This window comes from Gorilla gorilla, chromosome 14 (assembly GCF_029281585.2).
Source record: "Gorilla gorilla gorilla isolate KB3781 chromosome 14, NHGRI_mGorGor1-v2.1_pri, whole genome shotgun sequence".
NCBI classification, from domain to species: Eukaryota; Metazoa; Chordata; class Mammalia; order Primates; family Hominidae; genus Gorilla; species Gorilla gorilla.
In genome coordinates, this window is record NC_073238.2 from 124,956,512 (window position 1) to 124,977,461 (window position 20,950).

General features: G+C 44.1%; 1 protein-coding gene across 2 annotated transcripts in view; it reads right to left on the bottom strand.

Moving 5' to 3' along the window:
- Positions 1–20,950, bottom strand: part of COL4A1 (collagen type IV alpha 1 chain) — a 159,094-nt gene that overhangs the window by 77,383 nt on the left and 60,761 nt on the right. For both annotated transcript variants that reach the window (XM_019039777.4, XM_063697520.1), the window contains exon 2: positions 18,102–18,161. In XM_019039777.4, coding sequence (XP_018895322.2) covers positions 18,102–18,161 — 60 coding nt within the window. The remainder of the gene's footprint in view (positions 1–18,101; positions 18,162–20,950) is intronic.

Genomic DNA, 20,950 nt, shown 5'->3' on the forward strand with positions numbered 1-20,950 from the left:
CGAAAGACGTGTTCTACATTAACAGAAATGTTGAAAAATGCCAATTAGTGCCTAAGTACTTAGACAGCCAAGGATGTTATTAACTTGAACTTAATAATGTATGTGGGTGTGGGGCAGCATTGTGGAACAAAACGAGGACACAGCAAAGGCAGGAAACACCACAAGGTAGGTGATGGATTTTTTTTTCTTTTTTTGGTCTGTGATAAAAGTAAACGTGAAAATTGCAGATGAAATACTCTGAAGATAAGAATTATAGTTAATAATACAAAAGCATGCAAGACAGTCTTCAGGTTTAAACCTTGAGAGAATTGCTCATTGGCAATTAAGAAAAACCTTTCTTTTTTTTTCCTTAAAAATGTGTTAGATATAATTATTTATCAAAATTGGGTTTTACAGGTGCCCTGCCAGGGGACATCCAGGGTTCCCATCCTCTGAGTGGTTCTGTAGTCCCTGCAGTTCCCTTGCCAGGGTGTGCAGAGCCACGTACATAGCACCTCCAGGAGATGCTGGAACCCAGCAGGCAGTGACTGGCATTCCCTCTCGTTCCCTCCCCTAGCACTTCGAACAGATGGCACAGGGTAGGTACTCAATTAATATTTTCACGACTGGGCCGGGTGCAGTGGCTCACACCTTTAATCCCAGCACTTTGGGAGGCCAAGGCGGGTGGATCACCTGAGGTCAGGAGTTCAAGACCAGCCTGGCCAACATGGTGAAACTTGTCTCTACTAAAAATACAAAAATTAGCCCAGCGTGGTGGCACACGCCTGTAATCTCAGCTACTTGGGAGGCTGAGACAGGAGAATCGCTTAAACCCAGGAAGCAGAGGTTGCAGTGAGCCGAGATCATGCCATTGCACTCCAGCCTGGGTGACAGAGCAGACTCCATCTCAAAAAATAAATAAATAAATAAACAAAAATAAAATATTTTCATGAGTGACTCAGGAAAGATCCCAAGAAAATGATATAAATCTACAAGAGGGTGCAGATTTAGGAATCTTAATTTCAAATGACTGCAAAAACAAGCACCTGCACTCCGGGTGAGCACGTGGAGCTCCGGGAGCCCTGCTTTTCATGCTCTCTCTTCAGTCACTGCATGGATGGGCAAAGAACCAAGCCTGGAATTCTGGTGCTGGCTCCAGCGCCAACCCCTGGGACGCTCTGAAAATCAGCTTTGCCATCATCTGTAAGTCAGGGATGACTCCAACTGCCTGGCTTACCTGGCAGCATTATTTTAAAAATCAAACCTGCTCAAGTATTCAGTTAAATGCTGCACAAATGGTTCTGAAAGAAACTGGTCTGACTTTACTGCTTTTTAAACACATAAATATTTTGTGTTTATTCTCACGATTTCTATGTCCAACAAGCCAGCTGCATTTCCTCTGAAGCCACAGAATGTTTTAAAAGAGAATGAAAAGGCCACACTGCTAGTGTTCCCACAAGTCATGACCCAGGAAGTATCTCATTCCTGTTTTTGTGGCTAAGACAGACATAAGAAAATTGGAATTTCTTGAGTATTTAAAAAAGATGACAGTTTCAAGAAACTCCCCCCTTTATCTTATACTCAAGGTTTTGTGTTTTTTCCTTAATAAATATCTCTGGAATTCAGGCAGTTCAAGCATAGAACATTCTATTTACTCTGTCAGGTCAGCCTGGGTCTTAGTAAAGCCACCACACTCCTCCATGGTTAGCCTGGAAGTAGCTAACAACATACACTGGTCTGAAATCCCCATATTACTTCCTTACCCCCAAGCAAGTTACTTGTCTGTATCTTATCACTGATAACATTTTCCCCCAGCATGCTGCAATAATTTCAATACTCCATTAATCATACTTGGAATCTAAGAGATAAGAACAGTTCCCTTGACTCCCAGATATACAATTGCCAGGTTAAAACTAGACAAACCAACTTTGCCCATAGAATACAAGGTAATCTCAGCAGAGCTGGAGGTTTTACAAAACCCACTATTAGCCTAACCTCATTAATTTGAAAAATCAGTAGTGAGATCAATCTGAATTAATAAATAACGGAATTTTAATCTCTTTTAAGTAAACACCATTAATTCCTTTAAAACATATACAGTCACCCAAAGAAAGAAATTAAGCCAACCTCTTGAAGTTTTTTCTTTTGTGTTTTGCTTAAAATCTTGGTTTTAAAACTGAATAGATAAGAAAAGCATATAATTGCAAACTCAATGCAAAATACTGGTGCTTAATTAAGACAATAAATAGCTACTTCATAAATACTTAAAAATGGTCTTCCCTGAGCTGCTAATCTCTCTTCACCTCAATGCTGTTCATAAAATTGGCAAGCCTGTTTTCAAAAAATAATATGGAGATATATTTTAATCCAAGGTGTGGCCCAATTATTTAAAAATTTCTATCAGTAAGATCTTATTTAATGCCGTTTTCACTATGCCTAGTTTGTAGACGTTTTAAAGATTAAACTTACAGTATCATTTCCTGCCTTTTTTTCTTAACTACTTAATGTCAATAGACTAAAATATTGAGATCTTTGGCTAGAAACTAAGATGTGGAAACAGACCAACCGGGTTACAGTTTGTAAATTATGAGGTATAAACTTTCTAATAAAAATAGATTGTAGAGTATATAAACATGTGACATTTTCCCACGTATATGGAATTTTTTTTAAGTTATATCAATTGGGCGATAGATGACCAAGTATGGGTATGGTAGACACACACACACACACACACACAAACACACACACACACAAACACAGAATCAGAGAGAGAGAGAGAAACGAAGAGACAGAGACAGAGAGACATAAAGAGAGAGAAGCTTCACTAAGAGGCAGGTTGGGGGCACCTGGTTCCCACGCCCCCAGACCTCCCACTCCCAGGGTCTGAGGTCTTGGACACATCACTGAGGCAATTCATCTTTGGCAAGAGAGGGCCAGTCAGCCAAGCACCCTGAAACGGCCTTCCCTTGATTCCCAAATATACAATTGCCAACTTGGTGGAATCTGAGCTCTCACGGGAATTCTAAACCTACAGGTGCCCACCCCTGGTTCTCCACAGGGAGAGTCAGCACGTTCTGTGAAGAAACAGGGAAAGCAGTCATCTTTTTAACAACTATTTGATATTCCAGATAAATATCCTGCCGTGGGTTAGGCCCAGAACTTTGGGATAACAAATCAGGCAAGGACAGGGAGGCAGCCCTGTCTCGGGTCTCTGGGGAGGCGCACTGTGGAGGGGCTGATCCCAGAGCCCTTCCTGGTCCCTGTGGTCCCTAAATACACCCTCCTGGGTGGAGCTACACCTCGCTGCACACACAGTCCTCAGGTGCCCATTTGAACGTCACCCTCGCTGGGCAAGAGGTGCCCGGTGACAGGTGGGAAAGGGATGCACAGGGACAGACACGCGCCTTACAGGACTCAGGAAGCGCAGCTGGGCGAGACCATCGCGGAGCACCTGCCAAGCCACGTGCTTCTGCAGTAAAATCACCCACATGCTTCCAGAGCTGACACCCCACTATCAAGCACAGGATGCCCCTGAGGAGTGGCGGTGCGGGGGCGGGGGGGGGTCTACATCAGGAACAAAATATTGGACAGGATGGAAAAGAACACGTGTGTTCTTCTGTGTCACTAGGTGAAGCAGATTCCTTTAAAAATCCAATTTTGAAGGGCACATACTGAGTAGCTTCCGTGCAAGGCAAGTTTTTAATGACTACCCACTTCCGGGCCCGTCACTACCCGCTTCCGGGCCTGTCACTACCCACTTCCGGCCCGTCGCACCCCGCAGGCGGCTCCTGCGCCCCCTCCACGTGGCAGGGAGAACAAGGAAGCCTTGGAAGGGAACACGTGACCCAGAATGCGAATGAGCAGCCTCCAGGCTGGGGGACTCTTCTTTTAAACACAGGGAAGACACACATTTAGGATTAACAATATAACTTCCTAAAGGCAAATGAGTGAGACAGGAAAGGAAACGGATGCTTATACCAACTCCCATGTTCCTAAATTATCATCTATATCCCCCTCCCTTTGGGTTCACGGCCTTATCCAATAGGAAGGCCAAAGAAATGGCATCTGGTCAATTGTCTCTAGACGAGGACAGAAATCAGAACAGCTAGTTAAGAAAGTCAGGCAAGATTTAAATAGAGTGACTTCAAGTACTAGCGTCCACTTCACATGCCCAGATAAAATGATTTTAGGAATAAAATATGGAGAATCAAATTGATTAGCGAATGGAAAAAACCACAGACAGTGAGGAAAATGTAACAAAATTTCCCAGCTATGATTGCTTCAACTTGGATCGTGATTTTTCAGAAAAGAAAAAGGGGAGGAAAACCAGATGGCATTGGGGATTCCACAAACTTTGGTTTTCCCATCAGCAGATGTGAAGAGACAGGGAGGATGAAAGCACATTGGCTCAATACTGCAGAGTCACCGCTCCCCTTTCCTCAGAATACATCACCGAAAACATAGCTGACACTGAGGAAATGTCTGCTTGTGAAGTAATCACCCATTATGGGCCTGATCTTCCTTCACTTCAAATGAGTGGACAGTTCTGACATGTACTGCATACCAAACTTCTTTTCAGTAAAATAGCTTTTGCTCTAGAAAGGCCAGTAACAGTAGAGTGTTGAAGTACCTCCGGCTTCACAGGAAAGATCTCAACTCAGAGGACACTAACATTTAGAAGGGTTTCAGAGGTCAGAGTCCCAACTCTTTCCTGTTAGGAGGTTTTCAACTTTAAATCTGAATGACTCGAATTTTTTCAGATTGAGAAATTTCCAGCCAATTACACAGTTACCTAAACACAGCTGGGATGCGTTTTGTCGCCACACATCACTGTACATGTCCTGCATCCCAGGATAATAAAAGTGCTGTGTTCTGAATGTCCATGCCCCCCCTCCAAATTCCTGTGTGGAAATTCTAACCCCCAAGGTGATGGCATGGAGGTGGGGCCTTGGGAGGTGATGAGGCTCATGAACAGAATTAGTGTTCTTAGAAAAAAGACCCCAGAGAGAGCCCCCGCCCTCGCGCTGCTTATGAAGAAGGGGTCCACAGCCGACCTCGAATCTGCTGGAGCCTTGATCTTGGACTTCCAGCCTCCAGCACTGGGAGGAACACACTTCTGCTGCTGAAACCACCCAGTCTGTGGTATTCTATTACAGCATCCTGGGGAGACTAAGAGGAAGAGATAAAGCCCTATGCCTCTGCCCTGTAAAATGTCAGTAATTTCCTTGGGCCCCACTTCCGACGTTCACCCTCTTGTGGGTGACTTCTGCCGGCTGGCCTTGGCTCTCACTCCACGGTAACTGCCCTCCCAGCTTGGCCCACCAGCTCTCCTGTCCCCTTCCACAGCATCAAATCCACACTGAGTGCCCAAGAGCAGCGCCCTCTAAAATCCCCCACTAAGGAAAAAGGAGCAGAACCAAGCCCAAAACAGGTGGACAAGGAGGGCTCCATTCAGGCCACGTGGTGGAGGGCTGGGGGGTTCCTGAAGAAAGTATGTGTGTGTGTGGGTGTGTGCCTGTGGTGTGGGTGTGCATGGTGTGTGTTCCATGTATATGTAAGTGGTGTGTGTGGTATGTGTGTGTATGTGTGGTATGTATGTGTGTGTGGTGTGTGTATATGTTATGTGTGTGGTGCGTGTATATGTATGTGTGTGGTGTGTGCGTGTATGTGATATGTGCATGCACGTGATGTGTGCATGCACACATGTGAAGTAGAGAGGACAAAGCACACAGGTGGCAGGTGCGGGTCATCAGGGCTTGTCGTGACACCCTGGAAAATCACACAGGTGTACATGAGCCCTGAACAGAGAGAAAGGAAAAGTGGATGGGAAATTGTGGTGGGAGGAACAGAAAGGGCAGAAATTTTATAAAGGAAAGAAGGGTAAAGGGGGCGAGTGAAGTGGGACGGGATGGTCCACCTTCTCTAAGACCACGGGGAGCCTCCCCAGCCTCCTGCAGAAGCCACTGCACCTCCGGCCCCCACCACACCCTGCCCAGGTCCCTATCAAAGGCCCCCAAAGAAGAAAACACCACTCTGCTTTCTGCCCCAATCACGCCAGCGTGCTGTTCCTCACGTTTGCTGGAAGTCCCCCCATGGTATGTTCCTCTGCCCTGACAGGCAGGACACCTGTGGAGCCACGGTCTCCTGCGAAGAAACGCAGGTTCCACCTGCAGAGGCGGAAGCAAGGAGGCCTCCAGCCGCCCGGAACCTCTGCTCCCAGGGCTCCTGATGTGTGGTCCAGGCAGGACAGGGCACACCCATTTACCCAGGGCCTCTACATTCAGATTCAGGGCAGGGTACCCAGCCCCTCCTCCCAATCAGGAGGCAGAACCCAACACCTGCCACCCACATCAGCCCCGTCAGGATGATTAATGATGTTGCATCCATAAAACTCCAAGAACCTGGAGACAGGGTGCTGCCTCCCAAAGCCCTGACTCAGAAAAACACACAGCATTTCCAGCCTGCGTGGTGAGGAGACAGTCAGTGTGGGAACAAGATCTACCGGGGTGCCTCTTGCCCTTGCCCAGGACATATCGATGAGACTGGGGAGCCCCACATGGGGACACAAAGAGTCAAACAGCGACAAACAGTTTCACACTCATGGAGATGTGTCCTTTAACATTCTGGAGTCTTGTATGTGGAAGTGAGAAGGGGGAGGTGAGGAGGCACAGTTGTCCATGGACATCTCTCAAAGCACCAACATTTCCAAATCAGGAAAAACCTGACGTCAAACAGGGAAATGGAATTTGGAGGCGTCACTCATGGGCCACCGCACCTGAGCGGCTGCCTGAGCTTTTGGGGCCTGCGAATGACCGTTCGGTTTGCCCTTCCCTGCCCCCTGCAGATCAATTTCTTCCCATGGGACATCCATTCTTGCAGCCGTGCCTTCTCCCTCCCTGGAGGTCTTAGCAGAGTGTTCACTTGGGGGTTCAGTTGTGCTATTACTGGCTAGCATCTTCCATCATGAACCTGTAGGGCAGGCTCCAGGACTGCCGCTGGCCACTACCCAGGCCCACGGGTACAGCAGGAGCCCACAGGACAAGGAGGCACTGGGATGAGTGGACATTGGTTCTCCAGCTCAAGGAATTTACTGGCTCTACTATAGACAGATGCCATTCCTTTACCAATCTTCTAGGGAAAACCACTTCAAAATCAAGCATGTCCCCACATGCCACAGACTTGGGTACTCAAGTCTTAGGGTTGTGGATTTCTCACCTAGGAGGGCAAACTAACCTAAGGCCCTAACATGCTACAGCGGGACACCCACAGAAAATTCTCTGGTTAAGTCCTCGAGCTCTAACAAGACGTGTGTAAGAAATTCACATCTATCATTCATTACCTTCATGTATTTGTCCAAATATCTAATAAAGGAGAAACCATACCAAGGGTCTTTAACCCTTCTGATTTCACTACAGCTTTTTAGAAATTAGCCAGGAATCACTGTTAGCTTCTCGTGTCAGATTCTCATGTGAGGAAATCCAGAATCATTGAATTTGGGGCCAGTTAGCATTAAACTCATAAAACTATGTGATGAACCAAAGCTAAGCTATATGAAGTATACTTTTACCATGTTTAATGGATTTGCCAAAGGAAGAAAAATCTGACAAAGGGGCACCACGTCCCCAGAGCCACCTGGTTTGCTCATTAAGTCTGACTAATTCTTCCTTTGTTTAAATGCACATTGTGCTAAACCACTTCACAAGGATGAGGGTTCTGTTAATACCATTTTTGAGCGTGCAGTTCTCCACACCCACACTACCTAATTATCTAGCATCACAACTTGCTGTCTAGAAACGTGTTTGAATGCTCAAAATATTCTACCAACAAACAGGAGGAAAATCCCATTGCCCAGTTTTCATTTGTCAGGGTTTGTTTTATGTTAAGTCTTTGATCTTGAATTAAAATATACACTCTCATTTTGCTCCCCTGAAAAGAAAGCTATTTTCCTGCCAGCCAATGTTTTGTCAAGATCATATTTACAAAAAAATATTTTTTCCCATAAATAGTCAGGACAGAGGCTGCCGGTGCTGGGCCACACCAATGACAGCCTGTACTCCTGGAGAGTGCTCTGGGCTTTTAAAAGTCATGGCATGTGATCTGCCATTCAAGATACTTCGTTTTCTGCTGCTCCTTCTGAACTTGGAAACAGAATCGACTCCCTATTTTTAAAGCTGCACTAGATTCGGTGAGCTCCAGATACAGCTGCAAATCAAGAGCCATCAATTTGTATGATGGTCTCTCCTGAGTCTAACAGGTCCCACACAGCGCATGGCAAAAGGGCAGATTTTACGGTGGGCAGAACTAGGAAGTGGAGCTGGAAACGAGAATGTGCAGCTCACTCTCCCTGTTCGGGAAGGGGATGTGTGTGTTTCAGTGACGTCCAAGGCATAGGGGAGCCAGCGATGGGTGGGCCTCGTGTGCAGAATAAAATAAACCATTTAGCATAGATCTGCTTCCAGGGGCTTTTCTAGGGTACATTGTTGATACTTTACCCTTGAATTCAGGCATATTTTTAAAAAAATTCATTGTTTTCAAAGAACTATCAAAAAAGACAAAAGTAGGTGAATGTGGGAACCCACACTGATCACATGGATTCTCACGATTCCTCTGCCAGATGATGATTCATGTGCGGTATGTGGAAATAGGAAATAGGGGACATCTGGAAAAAAATCTTGGCATTGCAAACGCCAGACAAAACACGGAAAAGGAAAAGAGAATGTATTCTATTAACCCATTTAGCCAGCCAACGGGAGGGGAGGGAAGACACCCTCAGGTCCTGCAGATGAGCCTGAGTGTCAAAGTCAGATACTTTGGGGGGTGGAATCCATTAGATGGCAAAAACAAAGTGATATCTCACGCATGTTCCCCTTTGAATAATAGCTAGACCAAGCAAGGCCGGCCGAGGGGAGGGAGGAGTCTGGACGTTGGTAAGTACACGCACATTGGGAAAAGCTGCTGGCAACAAAAACTCGCAGCAGTATTTGGAAAAGTTGGGGAACTGAAGAAAAGGAGAGTCGTTTTCCTCACATTTTAAGGGGTAACGATTCCGGAAATGGATGATAAAACCACAACGTTGATTAGAAATTTGGATGGAAACTGCAGGCAGACCTCCCAAGTGAGCCCATCTCATTTTCCCTCCACCAAAAGCATCCAAAAGCTACAAACACTACCTAATGGCCCTGCCAAGATTCTCAAAACATTCTAACATCCCTTTAATTTAGGTCCTGGGAGCGCTTCTGTCACGGATGGAACAGGTCCATTTCTCTGGGTTTCCAGGCTTCACCTGCGGATTGCAAATACTTAGCTGGATGGGGATCCATGTCTATGTCTTTCTATCCATGGATCTGTCTAGAACTGAGCTAACAAGCACATTTTCCTCACACTTATTGCAACTTCAAAATGCAGCTGCTATTCACATGACACGCATATGTCCCCACATGACATTTTAAATTGATAAGTGCTCTTATGTACAGTATCCCCCATTCAGTTCTTTTAGCAACTCTGGGGAATTTCCAGGTCAGGGCATAACTTGGTCAAAACAGCTTGGTGAAAAACAGTGGGTAGATGGGGGAACTTACACTAGAATCAAGGTTTTATCCACCGATCCACTCTTTCACAAAGGCCGTTCCTGGCTTCAGAAATAAAAAGGGTCAGGGGCTCGGTACAGTGGCTCACACCTGTCATCCCAGCACTTTGGGAGGCCAAGACAGCAAATCTCTTGAGGTCAGGAGTTCCTGACCAGCCTGGCCAACATGGTGAAACCCTGTCTCTACTAAAACTACAAAAATTAGCGAGGTGGGGGGGTACAGGCCTATAATCCCAGCTACTTGGGAGGCTGAGGCATGCGAATCACTTGAACCCAGGAGACGGAGGTTGTAGTGAGCCGAGATCGTGCCACTGTACTCCAGCCTGAGTGACAGAGTGAGACTCCATCTCAAAAAAGAAAAAGAAAAAAAAGGGGGCGTTCAAATAAGTGTGGGGAACTGTGTGTGACGCAGCACCCACGGAAGGCCCAGATGATACACTATCTTATTACAGGCTCTGAGACATCCCAGGGCAAAACAACAAATGTCCATTTAACCTGAACTCAGTTTTCCCCAAACGTCTGTGTCCTTGGAACCTCTTCCCGTTTCCATCCCGGAGGAAACATCTGTTGACATCGTAAAGATGGTCTGATGATCATATTTTGGGAAAGGCTAAACTAGACACTATTGTCTCTCAGGAATATTCAAAACATGTATAAACAAAGGCATTCAATTCATCTCAAAAAATTAGTAATTTCAAATATGCTTAATGCACTATCTAAACAAAGCTCATATTTATTTTTTAAATCCCCCTAATATTGTATACTAAGGAACACTTTTTAATGCGTTTTGATTTTATGGTATATATTTCACACCTTATAAGTAAGAAAACTGAATTTCTTTTTAAATAGACTAGATTTGAAATTCTCACTAAGTCAAATCTGGCACAGTGCATCTCACATATTAAGTACTTAATAAATTACTGTTATTATTAATAACTCACCATTATTAGTTCAAATGAATGAACTTATCCAAGGTTTCAAAGAGTCTACACAAAAATATTTGCTTTCATGTGCTTGAGTAAAGAATTTAGTATCTAAGAAGAAGCATAACAACTTTAACGTTTAAAACAATGGCTAATATAATTTATAGGAAAAATTTTTTAATATTCTGTTAAAAACAGCAATAAAAGAAAGAAGATGCCGGGCGCAGTGGCTCACGCCTGTAATCCCAGCACTTTGGGAGGCTGAGGCGGGCGGATCACAAGGTCAGGAGATCGAGACCATCCTGGCTAACAGGGCGAAACCCCGTCTCTACTAAAAATACAAAAAAATTAGCCGGCATGGTGGCAGGTGCCTGTAGTCCCAGCTACTTGGGAAGCTGAGGCAGGAGAATGGCGTGAACCAGTGAACCCGGGAGGTGGAGCTTGCAGTGAGCCGATATGACGCCACTGCACACCAGCCTGGGCGACAGAGTAAGACTCCGTCTCAAAAAAAAAGAAGATATGCAAGAAAGATAATCATACAAGAAGGTAATTATTATTCTTTAATAATTACTGGAGATGCAAATATATTCTACACAGATACTAGGAATAACAAGGAATAACAGAAGAGCCAGTCCATCTATCTATACGGTGGAATATTTAAAGCACTCTGTCCTTGTATATTTTAATTTCATAATGAAAACATGGCTAAAACTATGTCTATTGTTACCCATGTGTAAATTAGAGGAAAGATCATGGAAATAAATATATTTATAAATTGAAGACTATTAAATTCTCCAAAAACACAAATAAAGTACAATCCCTGTCTCAAAAAGGAATTTCATCTAAGATTTAATTACAACTATGAAAATACCCTAAATTTATGATCTTAGGAAAAAGTGAGTCCCATATCTTAAAGGTAATGTTAGATTCTAAGGCACTTTGACAATTGTTACAATATAGCACAAAAACGACTAGAATGTTGTAGATGATGTGTTTAAAACCAGCATGCAAGCTCAAGCCTAAACTCCTTATCACGCAGACATTGCAATGTCTCTGGCAATGGGAGCTAATAAAAAACAATCAATGTAAAATGGCACATCTAATTCAACAGACTGGAAAATCTGTCCTCTTCTCTTCTTGTATTAGGTATTAGATTTACGGCATTCCTTACAGATAATATTTTTCTTCTTATTTTGTATGTCCTTGAGAGAAATATACTAAGAGTGCTCATTTTGCATCTCTCAAAGTGCCCAGCAAAGTAACAACTGAAAAACATGCGTTGATTAATTAATCATGTATCTAAGGATTGACAGACACAATCCCTCCCCAGCTCTAAGTAGTCTGTGAAAAGGGAAAAGAAGACGCCTCTTCCAGATGTGGAGGAGGCAGAGGCACAAATCGATGATCCTGAGTCAAAGAGAGGACGTGAGAGAAGCATGGCCATGCCCACGTCCTGGGTAATCGCGGAGACACGGTGAAGACGACCAGCCTTCAAACAGAGGAAGGAGCTCCTTGTGGAGCGGAGTCTACACCAGGATTTCCGAAAGGCAGGGGCTGTGGGGTGACCCAGTGCTCACACTGGGGGTGTTTCTGCAGCCCTCTCACAGGCCTGAAACAGGCTTACTTCAAAATGCCTTCCCCTTAGAGAGGTTTTATTCCTAATGCACAGGGAAAAGCAATCCCGAATGGGGTGGGATGCATGTTTTGATGGGCTGGGCACCCCCAATCTGTCTCAGGAGGGGACAGTGGGGCAGGAGTGGCTGCTGACTGGCTGACCTGCCCCTTGTCACACACAGGGGCTCGCTGTGGGTTATTTGTTGAACCGGGCTGGAGGCCCACGTTGACTCCTTTAGAACAGGAACTGGGAGGTCTGCCCAGGGCCCCAGAGGAGTAGGCTCATTTCTTTGTGGTCCTCCAGCAGTCTTCCCCGTCCCGACCCATTAGAGAAAGGCTTCAGAAGGCTTGCTGTCCTTGGCAGGTGGCCAGGGGCGCGGTGGGTCCACCACAGAGTCAGTAAGAGGAAAGGAACTTGCTCAAGACTTCGGGATATTCTGAGCCGTGTCTTCAGCTGGCCTGACTCCCTCAGATTAGGGTCTGCTTATCTGAAGGAGTAGAAACTGAGTCGTACTCTGGTTAGTGCCTGAATCCTGTTATTTGTCTTTTATTAGCTATAGAAGATGGGGTTAGTTCAGCGGTATTCCATCCAGGGTGAGTCTGCACCCCCCACCCCCTGCCAGGAGACATTTAGCAACAGCTGGAGATATATTTATGTCACGACTGCTGGGGTGGGGGTGCTCCTGGCATCTGATGTGTAAAGGCTGGGATGCTGCTCAACGTCCTACAATGGACAGGACAGACCCACAACCAAAAATTATCCCACTCAAACTGTCAATACCACCAAGTGGAAAAAGCCTGGGCTGGTTGGTTTCTTCCACTGTATAATAGATATTACAATAATGTGCATAAAACATACTCAGCCCCAGGCCTGGCCCAAGATACAATCTCTTTCTCTTTCTTGCTCTGACACTCACAAGCCAGGATTTTTCTATCCTAGCCTAGATCCATTGTGTAAAAGCAGCAGCTATAGCCAAATGTTGAGATGCAGAGAGACGGGTTTATACGAAGGTGTGACATGGACATACACCGATTGTGTCAAATATCTAGGCGCTAAATGGCTGGTAAAGCTACAAACTGTTTGCCATAACAAAAGAAAGGGTATCCTGTACAAACTCAGCCATACACGACATTAAACTCTTCCCAGATTTCCTGGGCCAGCAATGAAATCACTTCCAGATTGGCCACAGACTTCTCCAGCCTTTTCAAATCAGATAAGATACACATTTTAGACAGACAGATAGCAATGCCATTTTCAAAGTTCTCTGCTTGGAAAGCAGTCTTGGTTGTTCTATCTGATGACAATATTATTGCAATGCAGAGCCAATGTGGACAGGAGCTGTGATTTATAGACAATCTAATTAGTAATAACAGGATAATGTGCTGCTTCTCTATATCTTTGCCGAGGATCTGGGTATCAGCAGGGTTAAAGTATTACAAGAAGGTATGAGATATCCACACAGTTGTCACTACTCACTAGAAATGCTACAATTCTACTTAATTGAGACTCTGCTCACAAGACGGTGGCTTGGGAATGTCCCTTTTTAGAATCACTATAGTAGAAACCATCAAATCTTTGCTATGACAGCATTTATCAACTGGTCCCAAGAGCTGTTTTCTCTGATTAATGCAGTTCAATTAACATGTGTCTTCACATGTACGTGTGACAGAAGAACCTAATCATGACAGCATTTATCAACTGGTCCCAAGAGCTGTTTTCTCTGAGTAATGCAGTTCAATTAACATGTGTCTTCACACGTACGTGTGACAGAAGAACCTAGTCTATATCCAAGCAAGCCTGGCAAATTAGTGAGGACATGAGAGGCTGGGGTCCTGCTGAATTGGGGAAGCTGTCCCTTGATTTTATGCTCCAGGTCCCAGGGATCACTTCCTTCTCAGGAAGACTTTTGTATTTGTTTTCTCAACAGCTTCTCCTGGAATGTGATGGTTTACTCTCGCCTTGTTATTTATGTACACCAGTCTTCCATCTCTAGTTTAACTTTAAATTCCCTTTTGTGGACACTACAGGGTCACAGACTATGGTGATAGTGTTATGGAAACGCAGGCTCCCAGGTTAGATTATTTGAAAGACGTCTTGTGCAAACTCTATTTTAGCAAAACATAAATGGTTAATTTCCTTAGCATATAGCAGTAACTTCTGGGAATGTGTTGCCTTTCCTACTATCTTAAATACTTGAGAAAATCAAATTATCACTCAAAAGAAGAGCTTAACTTTTGGCTATTTCTGTGAAGGCAAGCATTCAAAACCCTAATCAGTACAAGCAGACAGCATTCCCACACTGCCGCAGTCTCTGGAGGAGCACAGAGCCACTGTGTGCAAGGCCAAATTAATTACCTAACAGAAAACATCTGAAGATATGAGTGGCCTTCCAAGCAAGTGGGAAAATAAACAACTCAGCAAAGACTCTCTGAAATCCAGTAGAAACCTGCTGAATTTAACTGTTGAACTCAGATCAAGCTATCTAGTATTTATTGATTACTTGAAAACTATGAGATTATAACACCAGCAATGATCTGTTGCACTAAAATGTATTTATAGTATCTATAGAATGTAAGACTTTTTGTCCATTCTGTCATATCGCCATAGAAAGCAGAACTTAGTCAAAAGAGATTTGTACTGGAGATATTCCAGTTTCTGTTGAGGATACTGATGGTTTGCAAATAATAGTGTCAAAGTGCTCCTCAAAGAGACGTGGGAAAATATGTCTTAGAAGTAATAATTTCCAAATTTCTAAGGCTGTGACATTCTGACCCAGCTTGGTAACTTTAACTGCATCTGAGCTGTGCCTCCTACTGTCCTGTTTAAGAACAACCAATCAAAATCAATTTAATGTGTAGACATTTGAGAATATCAAAATAATTTCTATGAGGATAGAAGGAATTCAGTTGCAGCTCATAAGCAGACTAGTGATTTAAACCAGTAGATTTGTATTCCATTATTCCAACCCCTTTAGTCATTTTGTTTTTACACTAGGTCGGCATTTCTAGGGCTGGGACGCTCTGAAAATGCAGAAGGTGGCAGGAAGTGCAGAAGGTAGAAGGTGGCAGCCACTGAGGAGGATCCATTTCTTCTCTTGACCTGCCAGCCTAGAGTACATTTCTTTCTTAGCTGACTTTGGGATGAGAGAAAGGGAACCAGATCGGAAACCCTAGCTCAGTGAAGCTGAGGCATTCCACATCATTAAATTGATTATTTTAACAGGACTTCCAAGACAATAAGGGGAAGTTTGTTTAAAATTTCCTCTGTCAGTGGGAGGAAGGGCTCTTTCCCCTTCTCAATGCTGTGTGAACCATAAGACCTGAAATGTTTATGCTCAAGATGAGAAAAAAATAGACCTTCTCTATTTTTGTTAAAATGATATAATACTAAACCATTTAGCTATTGTCCTAGGCCTAGACTTCAAGAGGCCTTCTGAATCCATTCAATCATCATTGCCTTTTAAATCACAAATTCAGAATGGTCTAAGGTAGAGCTTGCTAGCATTTTATTTTAAATGTTCTTTATGGAATTAAAAAAATTTAAAAAAAAACAGTAAGAACCCCAAAGCTGGCAATGGAGAAACAGGAGTGTAGAGGAGCAGGTCAGGCCGAAAAAAGTCCCGGAGGTGCTGGGCTCCCTGGCCTGGGTCCCTTGGTGGGAAACCTGGCTAAGGCCACACAAGGAGGGGAGCAGGATCCTGCTCCTTCCATCCCAGTCCTGGCCCGGGCTCTGCTGACTCCCAGTGTCAAGGCTAAAGCTGGCCCCTGTAGGAAGCTGGCATGGAGCCTCCCTCGGGACACAGCTTCCACGTGGCCCCACACTTCTCCGCCTTCCTGTCCTAAGCAGGGCGCAGGCCCCACGCAGGCTCCAAGCCAGGACAGGCACAGACCTCGCCTGGCCAGAGGGAGCCACCCCCAGCAAGGGCTCCTCCTTGGGCAATGTTCAGATGAAATGTTGGCGGCCCCTTTCCTTCAGGCCAGGTGCTGGACACCGCCTTCCCTGCCTTCCCCACACATGTGTAGCCCACTCGGAGTGGAAGCGGCTTGGCTCTGAGGGGTGTTACCAGGTTGTGGAGATGTCAGTTGACCGGTAGGGAAGGCTACACCCTATCATTCTCCCTTGTCATGTTTTGATGAGTGGATTTTTGGGAAAAACTGAAATAAATTACGCTAAAAAAGTTACAAGTTTTTTGGTTTTTGGTTTTTGGTTTTGAGTTAGAGCCTCGCTCTGTCGCCTAGGCTAGAGTGCAATGGTGTGTTCTTGGCTCACTGCAACCTCCGCCTCCTGGGTTCAAGCGATTCTCCTGTCTCAACCTCCTGAGTAGCTGGGACTAGAGGTGTGTGCCACCACGCTGGGCTAATTTTTGTACTTTTAGTAGAGACTGAGTTTCGCCGTGTTGGCCAGGATGGTCTCAAACTCCTGACTTCCAGTGATCCTCCTGCCTCAGCCTCCCAAACTGCTAGGATTACAGGCGTGACCCACCGTGCCTGGCCTAAAAAATATATATAAGTTTATAGACGTGGATAGAATAAGAAAGTATGTAAAGCTTCAGAGCCAGGAGGGGCCGCCAAGGCCTGACGGCTGGACAGAAGCAAATGGAAATGGAGGTGGACATCAACCTTGCTGTCCCTAGGAGGGAGCAGGGCCAACTTGGCGCCAGCCCTGCTGCTTTCAAAGTCACATGGAAAACAGAGGTAATCATGATCCAGGCCTTAATTCCTCTTTGTCGGGACCCCAAAGTTCTCCATTTTATCATTTTAAGGACATTTTTATGAGTGTGGTGAACTCACTTGTATATTTCAAGTTAGGTTTTTAACAAAATGTCTGTGGCATGAGAAACACTTTTGTCTACTTTAAAATAACTCTTGAGCATGCACACTGGAAATCGCTAGAAAAAATTGCAAAGTAAGAGAACAGAGCATGAAGATAAATTAGAGTTGATATGAAAAGATGTGAAACTTTCCTTACATACTCCATTCATTCAAAAACTATCCAGGTAACACTAGTGCCATCACCTAACAGGCATATTTTTTAAAATAATAATGTTGGCATTTCAGCAAATAGCCAAAAAGAAACCACAGAATTTTCTGTAAACTAGAATTTGCTGAATTTCGAAAGCATCAGTCTGTGGCCCCATAAAACCACTGGCATGCCAGGGAGGGAAGTAAGAATTCACACACTAGCCAGAATGACACCTTCAGCTTTCTGGAAACAGTACCCTACAGAGCATCCACTCCATTCTACAGGGTGCACCTGCTGTGCGCACCTGCACCAAAGGCCGAGTGGCTTAAGATGATGGCGTTTCCTCACAGCCACACCTGGTTTCCACGGTGACCCACAGACAGTACCAAGATGCTGCACTGTTCTCTGGATAAAAAAACAGTCAGGCACCCTCTTTCCAACCAACTGAAATGCACAGATTCAACTTGCCTTCCAGAGAAACTTATCTTTATCTGGAGCCCTGGTTCTTAAATGAAAGGGAGGGGAACAGTTTGCTTGCAAAGAAATACATTTTAATTTTACATTTGGGAAACACTAAGTTTCCCAAGCAATATTTTTATAAATAAATCTAGACAAGCATGTGACGGATTAAAAGATGGTTTAAAAATACTAATTTGAAGAGAAGGTCCTCAAGTAGAATAGGAGCTAGTTTCTTTTTCCGGAAAAATGCTAAAATTAGTTCTTATACATCAATTCAAAAATGTACGATAGATTCAACAGATTTTCTACCAAGAGTCAAAAAGGAAAATAAACCAAATATATTTTTCTACATTAATTGCCACATACTATTACATTCTTTGGAGAAGAGCTATTATAATAATATTACTACTCAGAAGTAATGTCAAGCCTGGTTTGGCTTCATTTGTATTGCTCTGGGGAAATTATCAAAACAGTAATAAGGCTTTCACCTGAATTGCTGATTATTCGGTTACTGTTAATGTGGTACTTACTGTCCAATTCACAAAGAAATGTTGTGATTTAAATTTCGGCAACTCACCTTTTGTCCCTTCACTCCATGGCAGTCACATTTGCCACAGCCAGAGCCAGCACAGCCACCCTGGAAGGAAGAGAAAACATCTTTAAATAGAAGAACACTTTCAAAGCGAGGGCACTATGCAAATGGAGATGGTTCTGGCATCTTGACTTGTTTATGAGCGAAGCCTGCCCTGTCCTTCGGACACAATCTTATCTGCACTTGTTTTCATGGGGCTGTCATGCAGTTCCACTTAGGGTGCAGATCCCCTGCCCAAATAGATAAAAAAAAGATCCTTGAGTAGAACAAATCCAAGTGTTACTCAGCCCAAAAAGTGAACAATGTCACCTATACTTTTTGTCCTTTGTTAATTTCTATTTGAAGTTGACTCCCTCGGGGATTAGTTTAACAGGGCACCACCCATATTTGCAAAGCTACCAAAATGTCATGCTTCTTATTTAGAGGTGTCAGACCTAAGACCGTGGAGGCTGAGAGCTCCCAATGACGTGGTCTCAAGGACACACGGCCACGCAAAAAAAAGTTTGTACAGAACAGAATAAAGGAATGAGCTGATTTTTAAGCCCCAATCTTAAAGAACTCCTTTTTGAATTCACTTAAAGCTTGAACGTCGCATTAAAGAACAGTCAACAACAAAATATTCCTGTAGTTCACTTTTTTTTTTAAGACAAAGTGTTGCTTTTGTTGCCCAGGCTGGAGTGCAATGGCGTGATCTTGGCACACTGCAACCTCCACCTCCCCAGTTCAAGTGATTCTCCTTCCTCAGCATCCCAAGTAGCTGGTAATACAGGCATCCGCCACCACACCCAGCTAATTTTTTGTATTTTTAGTAGAGATGGGGTTTCATCATGTTGACCAGGCTGGTCTCGAACTCCTGACCTCACGCGATCCACCCGCCTCAGCCTCCCAAACTGCTGGGATTATAGGCATGAGACACTGTGCCTGGCCTGTAGTTCACTTCTAACATAAAAATTAACGTTTAAAATGGAAGGAAATGAATCCAAGCATGTGATAAAAGCTGGAGAGGAAGCAAGCTACCACGTGTTCAAACGCTTACCAGGTGCCACGCACAGTCAGCGATCATCTTATTTAATGATCATAACAAGCATTTCAAGATAGGTAGTGCCATCCCCATTTACAGATGTGGAAACTGCATTAGAAGATTTTTTATAACACGCTAGGACAAAGTTGAAATTAGAACCCAACTTCAATTTCCATTATGTAAAATTGTCATCACATGAAAAGATAGAAATATGTCGGTACATATACGCATTTGCAATTTCCTTAGAAGAATCCCAATTTTAAAACATGACAGACACAGGTATTGTGGACAGAATGGAAAGAGGTATGAGATGAATAATTGGGTGAATAAGCTTTATTAGAGGCTCTGCTTTAAGTCTGATATAAAATGTTTACTTATATTCTACTTCAGGTGATTATCATTTCCTGAAAATAAAATCATGCCACTAATAGTATTGTGATCATGCAAAGTGTATATTTTTAACAACATATTCGAGCCTCAGCTGCATTGCCATGGAGACGTCTGCATAAAACAATCACATCTGGAGATATTTATTTTGTAAAGCTAAATCTGAACAAGTGCCTCCAAGACAGTAAGCTGTTCTCAATTTTATATTTTGGAAATGGGGACAGCTGACAACAGTCCAAAAAACTCCAGAGATGATAGGTCTGTGTTTTTCTCTGACTCACATTTTAGGCAATTTTCAGCCTACACTCTCATAACCTCCTAACATTTTAAATCAATCCATGTGCACAGATTTGCTTCATAATCTGGGTTTTGGTGACCACTTAGAGGCATCCAAAGAGATGCGGCCAAAATCTGTAACCTGTGCTCCAGGAGGTTCTTCCAAAATGGACAAATACCAGTACCGAGAGACCTCACCAGAGGTACCTAACTCAGCCAGCACTACCATGTGTCTAATCCCCAGGTGAGGGTCACCTGCTCCCTACCTGGCTCCTGCGAATTGCTAACTGCATGTCTCTATTGTCAGGCTTATCACGTTTCTCGTTGTTTACTTCTGTGTCTCCCCGGTACACCCTGAGTGCTTTGGAGGCAGCCCCACATACAACTCACACCAGGCTCCCGTAGCATTGAGCCTGATGTGAACTGTATTTCATCTAAGACGACACCAATTGTAAAACCCATACTAAGAAATCAAGAAGGGTACTAAGTAAACAATGACACATTATCAATTGTTAGATCTATCCCAGTGCCAGAGTTGTTAAAACATCAATAAATGCACATCTTAGAATTGATGAAATCAGTACCCAATTATGGTTGTATTCTTGGTGCTGTTACTGGTGTTACCCATCTAAGCAACCTTAAATAACAACGGTAGATGGAAATCCAGTGGCACCGCGCACCTCAACCACAGTGCATTCATGCACAACAGCGCTGTGGGACAAAGCTGCAAACAGGGAACTCGGCAATGATTACCTGACTGCTCCAGTTCACAGAGTAGCCAGGGAAGAGCCGGGGACTCTGGGGAGTGCGCTGGCATCTGGCACCTGACACCTGGAGCCGTCCAAACCAGCTATTCCATCATCACCAGGTCATCTCCAAGTCCCTGGAGTTTCGGGGCAGCCTCTTTGCTGGGATTATGCCACTGCCCACAACCTGTTTGCATTTGAGCCAAGTTTGGAAACACATCTCTGTTCTTTAAACTCTGCTGTGTTTCATCCCCCTCCTACAGATATCAAAAGGAAAACCCACCAGGCTAAGTCTCATATATCTGCAGAGTCCATTTAGGAAATGTCCAGCAGTCATCTGGGCTTAGCTGGCAGAAACTCAACACCAGCCCGAGTAGTGTGGATTTTCGACTTGTGAGTCAATT